Source organism: Leucopleurus acutus, assembly GCF_964270905.1.
Source record: "Leucopleurus acutus genome assembly, chromosome: 1".
NCBI lineage: Eukaryota > Metazoa > Chordata > Mammalia > Artiodactyla > Delphinidae > Leucopleurus > Leucopleurus acutus.
In genome coordinates, this window is record NC_139142.1 from 166,028,892 (window position 1) to 166,041,107 (window position 12,216).

Genomic DNA, 12,216 nt, shown 5'->3' on the forward strand with positions numbered 1-12,216 from the left:
TCAGGCCGGCGGCCACTCCAGGGGCGAGAGGGGCATCCAGGTCTCCAGCAGGGCCAGTACGTCGCCGGGAAAGAGCTTGAGGAGAGAGGGAACAGCGAGACCCTCAGCGTTGGACACCGAGCGTGGGTGTCCGCCTCGCGAGCTCCACTTTCAGGGCGCCTCTGGCGGGGAGCGGGACCCCGCCCCCTGCGTGTACTCTCCCTCCCCTCGCCGCTCGAGCGCCCCGGGCACACCACCTCTGTTGCTCCGGAGGGCGAGCAGGCGAGGCCGGGCCGTCAGTGGGGAAGCCGCACGGGGGCTGGTCCCCGCAGTGCGCGCCGCGGGGCGCGAGACAGTAGGTAGCGCCATCCACTACTGCGCCGCGCCCGGAGGGAGCTCCGCGCGGGAAGGAAGTACTAACCGGAGATGAGGGGCCTGGCTCCATCGCCGGCCCTTCCGGGCACGCCGTCTCGTTGTAAAGCACCGGCGGATCACGCGGCTCGGGCGCCGCTAGGGCTCCGGGGTAGGCGGGCGGGGACCCCCAGGACACCACGGCGCTGGCGGCTGAGCCCAGGTCTGGGCCGCACGCCTGTGCCTGACTCTGCGTCTGCGTCTGCGCGGGGCCGCCGTCGGGGCACAGCGGGCAGCCTCGAGGGAGCGCCGCGTCGCTGTGGCGCCGGCGCTGCAGGCTCTCCTCGCTGAGGCCCAGCACGGCCGACAGGTGGCCGATGTAGCGGATGGCCAGGCGCAGCGTCTCGATCTTCGTCAGGCTCTGGCCGGCAGGCGCCACGGACGGCGGCAGAAAGCGGCGCAGCTCGTGCAGGGCGCGGGCGAGCGTGCGCATGCGCAGCTTCTCGCGCTCGCTGGCGCTCTGCCGCTGCCCGCTGCCTAGGCGGCTGCTGCGGGCGCCGCGCCTCCCCGCAGTCGGAGCGCGGAGGGCGGCGCTGGTGACGGGCCTCCCGGGGCTAGACACGGGGCTGCTGGCCGGGGCGCTGCCCCAGGAGTCCGGGGACGAGGCGGGCGAGCAGCCACAGTCCCTGTTGGAGGCCGGCGGCGGCCGAGCTGGGCCCCAGCCCGCGGAGAGGATCCAGGACTCAGAGAGCGGCGGGCACAGGGACTGGGCCATGGCAGCGCCGGCGCGTCTGGGGGCCGGCGGCCAGCGACCGCTTTATCCTGAGCCCGAGGTGTGAAGTGGCCCCTTCCAGGCCGCATCAGCACTTCAAAGCGGGCTCGGGGCCTGGTGGGGGCGGGGCTTGACCCTTTGAACCAACGGGGTTGGGGGGCGAAGGTGCCTGCCCGTTGGCTGCGCCAGGTTGGCCCCTCCTGGGTGCTCGCATGGGCACCTGACCCAGACACTCGGGCCTCCTGCCTGCGCCAGTGCCGGCGCTGTCCAGGGTGTTGGGCCAGCTCAGTAGGTTAAAGGAAGCGAGGTCCGGGAACTGGAGGTTCAGTACTTAGGTTTGGGTCTGCCTTCACCTGTTGGGGACCTTATGCAAATTCTTAAGTTTTCTTGAATCTTCGTTTCCAGTTTGAATGATGGGAGCCTCAGGGCATAGTGCAGCCAGGTCTGTGGACTCGTATAGTGACCAGGAGTGGGGCCCTGATTCCTGCCAGAGGCCAGAGTAATCCGTTCCTCCTCTGAGGCAGGTTGGTCCTGGGTGCACCCTTCCCTGGTGGTGGTGAGTGGGAGGGACAAGGCTACCCTAGGTAAATCCAACAAGCTGGCTGAATCTGGGCAGGTTGCTGGACCGTCTGAGTGGAGGGAGAGGAAGCCTGCTGCCCTCCAGGCCACCTTCAGCCTGGCAGGATTAAGGGCTCGGCCTGTTGCCACAGCTGCCACCACTTGCCCCTAGCTGGTATTCTGCCACCTTGGGGCAGGTATAATGGGCCTTACCAATGAAATGTGAGTGCAAATGACACAGAAAAAAAGCATTTAACAAAATTCAGGGGAATTCCCTGGTGGTCCAGTGGTTAGGACTGGGCTCTCTCACTGCTGTGTTCAATCCCTGGTCAGGGAACTAAGATCCCACAAACCACAGAGAAGCCAAGAAAAAAAAAATCAGCACCCCTTCATGATAAAAATTCTCAGCAAACTCAGACTAAAGGAGAACTTTCTCAGTCTGATGAAAAGCATCTACAAAGAAGCTACAGCTAACAGCATACTAAATAGTGAAAGACTGAAAGATTTCCCCCTAATACTGAAAACAAGGTGAGGATGTCTGCTCCTACCCCATGCCTCTTCAACGTTGCCAGGGGGCGGGGTGGTGCATCTAGCTTGTGCAGTAAGGAAAGAGAAATAAAAGGCTTACAGATTGGAAAGGCAGAACTAAAACTCTATTTATGGACATGATTGTCCACATGGGAAATCTCAGAGAATCTACTATATTGCCTGCCTGACCCCTCAGGTTTGAGTTTGCACATTGTCAAAATAGCCATTTCATGCATGGATGTCTGCTCTCCAGCTAGACGGTGAAGTACCTGGTGTCTGGTATCATGTCTTCAAAAGAAGTGGTAAAAAAAAAATTAAAAAGAAGAAGAAGTGGTATCTAGGGTCTCTTTCAGTGCCGGCGGTCTACTGTTTTGCATCCCCCATGGCTTCCAGTTCTGTGAGATTGATGGCTGAGCTGGTTTGTAGCAAAGAAAGCCAAGTGGCTTGGTACCTTCTTCCTGGGCATCTCTGCTCACCGCCTCCCCCCTCCCCTTGTCTCTTTTTTCTTCTACTGCCCTTGGCCTTTTCTAACACCCTCTATACCCTCTACCCTGCAGTCTGTCCCAGCAGCCCCAGATGCTTATGCCCATGGTCACATCCAGGACAGGCAATGCCAGCCCACCATTGGGGAAAAGGGGAGGAGCCCACTCCATGGGCACATGCCATGGGACCCTGTGAGAGCCTGGCCTAGGCCTGCAGCTGTCAGCAGGGTCTGCCCCTTCTGGACCCTGGCCGATGGATGCCTTCCTGGGGTTCCACATCCAAGCCAAGAACCTGGCATTAGAGCCCAGTGATGGTCCCTTTGATCCATTGGACCAGAGCTAACAAATGGTGAGAATTGGTTGTGCACCCAAGCAGCGGGAGCTGCAGCCTAAAAGCTGGACAGGCAGGAGGGGTGGGATCTCAGAGGGCTCTGGGCATTCTGTTGCCAACCTCTGAATGTCAAAAAATTCCTCCACTTCCCACATGATTCTGATTTCCACTTTGTAGCTAATAATTGAGAAAACTCAGAATGACCAAAAACTCCTAGACAATCAGCCACCCTTTTGTTATATTGTTATACATTTGAAAATATAATACACGCACGTGATTAAAAGTTGAACAAGTACAGAGGGTATAACAAATCTCTTTCCTATTCTCCGTCTGAGGCCTCCAATTCCCGGTCCAGAGGAAACCACCATTCCTGGTTTGTGGGCAGCAATGCTCTGAAGTGAAGTTTTATTTTATTAAGTACAAAATCAACTAGACATTCTTTAAACAAGAGGCCATATGTGTGGAAGGCAGACTGTTTATCCTGAAAACACAGCTCTGGCCCCTGAGGATGCTCAGATCTGGGACCGAACAGTTAACATTCATCGCTCACTTACATGGGAGCCACTGAGAGATCTGGAACAGGAGAGAAACGCCATGAGAGAGGGTTAAAAAGACCCAGGTGTGTCTGTGGAGGCAAAGAACTCACAAAAATGGCATGAGAGACAGGGCAGATGGGAGGGTTCCACCCCCAACCCCAGTCCTTCAGTCTCCAGCCCTAAGGCTGACAAATTGGATGTGCCACGTGGGAGTCCCTCCCTTTCCTGTTGCCTCTGAGTCTTGGGGCCCAGAGTGTGCAAGGGCTGTGGTCAGTGGGCCTGATGAAGCCAAGTGGGGGCAAAGGGGGGACCCCCAACCTAGATCCTGGGCTCTACCCCCTCCCGTCAGCCAGCCTCCCTCTTCCCTCAACCCCATGCCTCTCTCACCTTTGATCTCCTTATCGCCAGCCTCTCCGGTGGCTTCATTAGGGAGCTGCCCCAGTTAATGAGTTCTCCGGGCAGCACGGCCCACACCGCCCTCCTGCTGGGGTGAGGACTTCACACCTCTGGGGCCTGTGTTTTGACAAGTGCCGGAGCCAGTGGCTCTTGCTCCCCTGGCCCGAGCCTGCCGTCGCCTGCCAACGTGTAAGGCTGGGAAATGAGGCCTTGGGGCAGCCCCACCAAGCGGAGGTGAGAGTTCAGTCAGGGTCCTTGGCCAGGGTGGGGGCAGGCAGGACAGGGCAGCACCCTCTCAGGCTGGGGCCCCCGTCTCAGCCTTCCCGCTAGGAACCAGCCGGCTTCCTCAGGCCAAGCCTGGGTCCTGGGCGCTCTCCCCCTCCCACCTCCCAGCCTCAGCGCCCTCATTTTCCCGGCCAGGCCCTCTGACATAGGAGTGCTAATCAAAGGTGCAATGTCAGTACTGCCCTCGCAGCCCCTAATCCCTATCCCCTCGGGAGCCAGAGGCCCCAGGAGAAGGAAGCAGCTCTCTGCTACCGCCAGCCTGTTTGGCATCAGCAGGCACACCTCCTGGGAAGCTCCTAATTTGGGTGTTTCCTATTGCAAGGGATCTTCCCGCCACACCTCGGCACCAGCCTGAGAGGCAAGCCCTTTCAGGGGAGCGATTGTTATTCATGAAGTCCCCACCTTTAGACAGCCTAGGACACCCCTCTGGGGTGTGGCCAGTGTGGCTTAGAATAGAACCCCTGCCCTGCCATGTACCACTTGTGTCACTTGGGTAACTCACTCTCCATCTCTGGGCCCCAGCCTCTGCTTCTGTGCCATGAGTAATACCTACTGTGCTGATGTGATGTGGGTGTCATTGCCTTGCTTTGTAGTTAAAGACACAGAGGAGCAGAGCGGCGGTCCTACGTCACATGGCTAGTAGGGGCAGAGCTGGGATCCATGTGGCTCTGTCTGGGACCAAAGCCAGTGTTCTGTCCTACCACCAGCTCCCCTGTCTCCTCTGGAGGACTTGATTGGCTCCTTTCCTCCTGGAGGGCCGCCTGGAGAGTGAGGGTGCCGAGGTGGGGACGACGCCCCATAGTCCCCAAGCCTCCATGAAACCTCACTACAAGTCACTGGGACCTGTTGAGATGTAAAAAGAAAAACGTTTCCAGACCCACGCTGGAGCTGCTTGAACCAGAATCCCTGGAGGAGATTCTGGGTATGAAAAGTAAAATCTCCCAAGAATTATGAAGCTTGGCCACTTTTGAGAAGCAATGCCCTATAGGGAGCACCCCCCAATCCAGAGAGTGGAAAAGGCACGGGGAGTGCCCAGCCCCCACCATGGAGCCTAAGCCCCACTGGGTGGTGGATAGATGAGGCCGTGCTTGTGCTGGAGAGGGGGCAGCAGCCACCTGGAGCCCAGAGCAGTCGGAGGGCCCGGCAGGAAGGCTCCCAACTTCTCCTCCACCTCCCTCCTTCCCCATCAGCCTCCCAGCTAAGGCCCCGGAAGCTCCCAGGAAGCCCCTTCCAACTGAGATCAGCCCCTCTCCTCACACCTTTAGCTCCGGAGCCACTGAGTTGGCAAGCCATATGGAATAGATTATTCTGGACCCATGATAATCTGATTAGCTTGGTCATGGATCAGCTGGATGCGCAGCCAGTGGAAGTCACAGGAGGCAGAGGGGTGGCGAGGAGGGAGGGGGTGGGAGGAAAGGAGAGAGATTTGTCAGATTCCGGGAAAGGCCCCAGAGGAAGTGCCAGAATCTCCCCTGTTCTGGGAGCTGGGCTGAGAATGCAGGGTAAGTAGGTTGTGCCTTTCTCCTTAGGGGTGTCACATTTATGCTCCTTCACTTCATCCGGGTAAGTGGAGGAGGGTCTAAGCCTTATGGTGAAACATGGGGAAACTGAGGCATAAAGGGGTTAAGTAGTTGAACCAGCCCAGAGCAAAGATGTAGACGTGTGAATGTAGGGAAACTTGTCACACGGCTCCTCAGTTTCTATGGCTGTAAAATGGAGCAGGGACTCCCGACTGCCTGCTGAGCTGTCCTGGGAGACTGCATGCCTTGATTGCAAGGTACGGTCTCAGGCCAGAGGACTGCCCCTGGTGTCCAGTGTCCTTGCGATCCCAGCTACAGACAGCAGAGGGCGCTACCCAACCACCTAGGACCTTGGGATCTGAGCTGGGCAGACCTCCTGCCAACCGGTCAGAGGCCCTTTTTTTCTGGGGCCAGGGCCAGTGCGGGTTGGGGGTGGTGGGCTCTGGGAGCTAAGCAGGTGTGGCAGAGATGCTGGGGCTGGCTTAAGAAATAGGTGAAGCCGGCTTAGTGCCAGTGTGATGGGCCGTGGGACCCCAGACAGGCCACTTGCCCTCTCTGGACCCCAATTTGCTCATCTGTCCACTGGGAAAAACATACACCTGTACGGAGAAAGGCAGAGCAAGATGGAGCCTAGAGGAATGAGGAGAGGGGGATGGGCTCAGGAGGGCAGGGGCCAAACAGGGCTCAGGTCTCCCTACCTTCCCTACACACCTCTGGAAGCAGAGGTTGAAAACAATCAGACCACAAATTGACCGAAACTCTAGGCTCGCCAGCTCCCCAGTGGGGATTTGCAGGCCCAGCTCAGCTGCCAACTTGGGGCGCATCCAACACCAGCACCTCCTGAAAGCACAGGATGGAGCTCCCTCCAGGAAGGACGCACAGGTTTCAGGCTCCTTCTAACCCCACCCCTGCCCTGGCTGACTGCACAGCAGAACAGTGAGGTGCCAGGACAATGATGAGGCTCCTGCCAAGTCACTGGGTGGCTCAGGCTCTCAGCCAGCTCCAGGTCATCCTTCCCAAGGTCAGGGGAAGGAGCACACCTCTGCCTCCCCTCCCGCGAGGTATCTGTCTTCAGACCCAATAAGAAGCAGAGTGGGTCTAGGACTGAGCTGGAATGCCTAGGCAGGACCTGGGAGAGTGAACAGCCTCTGGGCATAGGATCCTTTGCCAGAGGCTGGGGGACAGTGACATCCCTGGACAGAGCAGAGAACATGTTAGGGGCAAGGATAGAGCTTAAGTTGACCAGACAATAAATCAAACAGAAGAAGGGTCTTAGATGGTCAGTACTGATTATGTGCCAAAGACTAAGGATAGGATGAACTCAGTCCTTGGTTCTAGAGGTCTCCCCACCAAGAGAAATCCAAGATGCAGCCCTTGGCTGAGCGGAGGAAGTGTCCTTCACCCTTGGAGATTACGCACCGCCCAGGCCCTGGGAGTGCAACGTCAGCGCCCGGCACAGGTGGCCAGGCTGGCTGAGGCCCCTGGGAGTGCTGACATGTGCCGCTGGATGCTCACAACAAGGTTGGCCTCAACAACTCACCCCCAAGGCTCCCCAAGGCTGGCCTGAGGCTTCAGAACAGCCTCAGCATGCCCTTTGCCCAGCGGGTTCCCTGATGGGGAATTCATCCTGATAAGAAAAAATTAAAGGTGCAAGTGAAGACGTACTGTTGAGTGACAGAACCAAACTGCAGAAAAATCCCTTCAGTATGACTTGACTGATATAAGGAAAAGCAAAAGAAAACAAAAATCTAAAAACCAACCTCTACACAGAAAGGCATCAAATGATACCATGCATTTTGTGAGGCTCTACTGTATGTATGTGCGTAAATGCATACTCGCCAAGTCTGTGATAATGTACCAGGACTTATTTGGTGTGGGAGTGGAAGAAGGGCTGGGTTCTGAGGTGTGATAAAGGGAGACTTTAATCATATCTGTAATGTCTAAAATTTTTACAAGGAGTTTGCATTCATATGTGACACGTGCAGTTTAAAAATAACTTTTAAGGGGCTTCCCTGGTGGCACAGTGGTTGGGAATGCAGGGGACACGGGTTCGAGCCCTGGTCTGGGAGGATCCCACATGCCGCGGAGCAACTAAGCCCATGAGCCACAGCTACTGAGCCTGCGCTCTAGAGCTCATGAGCCACAGCTACTGAGCCCACGTGCCACAACTATTGAAGTCCATGCACCTAGAGCCCGTGCTTCGCAGCAGGAGAGGCCATAGCAGTGAGAGGCCCGCACACCGTAACAGGAGTGGCCCCTGCTCACCCCAACCGGAGAAAAGCCCAGCGCAGCAGCGAAGACCCAATGCAGCCAAAAATAAGATAAATAAAATAAATAAATGTAAAAAAATAATAATAACTTTAAAAATATAGTTATAAGGATACACCTATGTGGAAAACTTTAAGGCATCTCAGTATATGCTAGAGAATTTGTTACCTAAACTGTAACTGCCACACCATGGAGTACTAGGCATGCCTTAAAAAATCTCATTACAGAAATAAATACAGCTACTGATATGGAAAAGTTATTCATACATTAGTAAGAAAAGGTCACAAAACAACATGCTCTTTATATATCCAAAGAATTGAAAGCAGGGGCTAGAACAAATATTTGTCCGCCAACATTCATAGCAACATTATTCATAATAGCTAAAAAGTGGAAACAACCCAGATGTCTATCAACTGATGAATGGATAAACAAAATGTGGTATAAATGTACAATGGAATATTATTCAACCATAAGAAGGAATGAAGTTTGGGCACATTCTACACTGTGAATGAACCTTGATGACATGAAATAAGCCAGACACCAAAGGATAAATACTGTATGATTAGACTTATATGAGAGGTACCTAAAATAGGCAAATTCATAGAGACAGGATGCAGATGAGAAGCTACCAGGGGCTGGGGGCTGGGGTTAAAGGGGAGTTTTTGTTTAATGGGTACAGAGTTTCTACTTGAGATGATGAAAAAGTTTTGGAAATAGAAATGGTGATGGTTGCACAACATTGCAAATGTAATTAATGCCACTGAATTGCACATTTAACAATGGTTTAGATGGCAAATTTTATGTTATATATATTTTACCACAATTTAAAGGAATTTTAAATGTAACATAAAAAATATTGAACTGTACACTTCAAACAGGTGAATTATTAGGTATGTGAAGTATATCTCAATAAAGCTGTTATAAAAAAGAGAATATATATTACCAGAAGCTTCAGAAAATGGGAAAAAGAACTCAACATGCTCCCTCAATGCCTCTGTCTCCATACTCTGTACTTGTAGGGATGCTCAGAAAAGGTTAGGATGCAGAGATATGGACCAACGTGTTAACCTGGTTCTCTCCGGGTGGATGGAAGAGGGGGCTTTAAAATTCCCTTCTTTTTGATTGTCTGTATTTTCTCACTTCTTTGTAATGATTATGCATTGCTTTTATAAATTAAAAAAGAAAGAAAAGGAAGGAAGGGAGGGAGGAAGGAAAAGGCTTTGCAGCCCCCTTCCCTCCCTTGTTTGCATTCCAGTAGTAGAGCTGGCGGACCCAAGCCCCCTTATAGCTTTTGGAGATCAGGATGGGGAGGCTGGGTCTTCCCTCGCAGAGGCTGCAGGAGTGAGCACCACTCATTCTCCTCCTTTGTCCCTCCCTAGAGCTGCAGGACCACAGATGGTCACTCCTCCCCAGCAGGGAAGTCCCACGTGCTGAACACCTGATGCTGCATCTAATCCTCCTGGCAAGGACACCCATTTCATAGATGAGGAGACTGAGGCTCAGATGGGGACTGAGCCCAGGCACGGATGGTCCTAGGCCTGAGCCACCTCTACTGCGCCTTGTCGCCCAAGGAGAAGGGCCAGGCAGCCCTGGGGCCTCTGCAGGCCCTTCCACACCAGCCTCCTTGGCTCAGCCTTCTTGTTGGAGGAAGAACGTCGAGTCCACCTCCATGCCCCCGGCCTGCTGGGCAGCTCTCCAGATGCCTGTGGCCCTAGCCACTAGTGGCCATGTCCTTCCCACTTTTTCCCATGTTCCCTCCTATCGGATCCTCTGCCCACTCCCAGCGCCCCTGCCCGTGCCCCAGTCTAGTCAGCCCTTGCCATGATGTGACCGCAGTCTCCTGACTGGTTTCCTGCCTCCAGCTCTTTACCTCCCAACCCCTCTCCCTCCTCAGAATTTCTGTGGGTCTCATTGCCTCCCTAAGAGTCCAAACTCCTCATTCAGCAGGACTTTCCAACCCCACCCGGCTCCCACTTGCTTGTCCACACCCCTCCCACCCTCCTCACCTCCAACCCAGGGCTCCAGACCACTTGGCATCACCCAAATTAGCCCTGGGCTTCCTGCTTCCAGACTTGGGCTCACACCTTTCCCCCCGGCCAGAAATGCCCCACCTCCACGTGGAGAAAATCCACAATTTCAAGTCCCTCCCTTCCTCCTGGGACCTGCACTGATCACCTGGCCAGGTGGCTCCGCTCTGTCGTCCATGGGCGCCCCGCACACCAGGGCCCCACAGACTCAGAGCAAATTTGTCTTTTTCCTCCTCCAACTCTCAGCTCCCAGAGGGCAGCAGAGACTCCTCCCTCCCTGGAGCCTCAGCCCCCTGGTTCGGAACATGGGGTGCATGGCCTTTGTGGGTTTGAATTCTGGTTCTGGGGGACCTAAAGCAAAGGAAGTGGCCTCTCTGGGCCCGGAAGAGCAGGCTGTCAGGCCTGGGGTTTGAGCACTGAACAGGCTGCTGCAGGCACAGCGCTGGGTGCCGTGTGGTGTGGAAATGCTCGGAGACCAGTAGACTGAGGCCCGGTCAGGGTGAATTCAGCTCCAGGGGCTGCTCTGCGACCTTGCCTGGTGGCTGTCAGCCTCTGGTGACACTGATGGTGCCTGCCTGGCAGGGCCTGGTCATCGGGTTTCCCTGGCTGTGCCCAGAGTCACGTACCAGCCCCTGGGGCCAGGGGAGGGGAGTATCCAGGCAGGCTGACTCAGGGCTCCCGGAGCGAGGGGCCCATGCAGGCCCCCCTGCACCCCGCTCCCCGTTCCAGGGACACAGGCTCTGCCTTTTCCTTGGGCCTCCCAGGATGGGGACTTGCAGCCTCCCACCCCCACCCCAGAAGGGCTTTCCAGGGATTCTGAGAGGACCTGCTGCCGCCTGTTTTGGAGGCCCCTGCACACCCTCGTTCCCAAGTCGACACCTTCTGCCCTGGGGGAGGCGGCCTTGTGTCAACAGGCAGACGGGAGGTGTGAAGGCAGCCACAGTGGCCAAGGGGGAGGCTGGGCTGGCCCTCGCTTCTGGCTGGTAATGAGAATACCACACGGCCCCTGCATGCAGCCCCCTTTCCTCCCATGTTCCCACAGCCTGACCACCCCCAGGGCCTGGCAGAGACCCAAGGGGAAGGAAGGGAAAGAAAACCTACGGGGCAGAGGCCAGCCCTTAAGTTGGCTCCACGTCCTTGGGCCTGTTCCCGAGGGCCCTGCACCACCTGCCCAGGAAGAAAGATCGGGTGGAGAACTTCCTGGAGCAGGGCTGGGGGTAAACAAACACAGGTAAGGCCTGCGCTAAGCCACCCAGAGCAGGCTGAACAGAGGCCATGCCCTCCGCAACTCCTCGCAGGGCCCCCGCTCAGGGAGCACATTCTGACCCCAGCCTGGGCCTCTGCCCTTCCCATGTGACTGGTGGTCTGGGGCAAGGCCCTGGGAAGTCGATCAGGGGCTGATGGGATGGAGGCCCCCGTTTCTTCACTTGTATAATAGGAATACTGATGTGGACACTGCCTGCCTCGTAGTGCCAAGCTGACTGGTGCCACACCGGCGAGCTGAGCCAAAGGTCACGTGGCCCTGTGGTTCCGGCCCTGAGAGCAGGCCCAGCTGAGCCCGAGCTGCCGGCACACAGAAGAACAGGGGTGGGAGTGTCATGAGCGCTGAAGCACATGTGAGGCCTTATTCTGCCCCTACCCCCGCCCAAGATGTCCTGAAGCCAAGGTCTCCTGCGGCTCCCTCGCCCTGACACTCCCCAGGGGGCAGCTCCTGTCCTCTCTCTGATTCTTGGCCTCAGCTCTGAAAGTACCTCAGGGATCATCAGGTCCAAACGCCTGTCTTATGGTACTTGTCAGTGTTGGCAGAGGCGACAGCAGCTATCCCCTCCAGCTCCTGCACGTACTCAGCTGGCTTCTTCTCGACCACATCCATGTACAGGCCACTCACCCCCTCACAGGACAGCCCCTGTGATCTTAGAAAGGCCTTCAGACTCTCCCTGGAGTATCCCCTCCAGGCATCTGGAGACAACTCTCACATCCCCTATGTCTTTTCCTTTTTGGATGAAACATTCCCAAGTCCTTCAGCTATTTCTCTGGTGACCTGACTTCAAGCCCCTCACTAACCTCCCTCTCCTGAGCTAGGGTTTATCCCCTGCCCTCATAAACTGTGGCCCCCAGATTTGACCACTTACCCCGCATAGGCAATAAGAGACCACTGCCTCCTTGATTGAAGATCCCGTTTC

General features: G+C 55.9%; 1 protein-coding gene across 1 annotated transcript; it reads right to left on the minus strand.

Moving 5' to 3' along the window:
* MESP1 (mesoderm posterior bHLH transcription factor 1) lies at positions 1–1,120 on the minus strand (the record flags this gene model as incomplete). Its single annotated transcript, XM_082833794.1, has 2 exons — positions 401–1,120; positions 1–75 (listed from the first exon to the last, which is right to left on the minus strand). Exons 1-2 carry the CDS (start codon positions 1,103–1,105, stop codon positions 1–3), a joined length of 780 nt encoding a protein of 259 aa, XP_082689920.1. The 5' UTR covers positions 1,106–1,120.
* Positions 1,121–12,216: the final 11,096 nt, after the last annotated feature.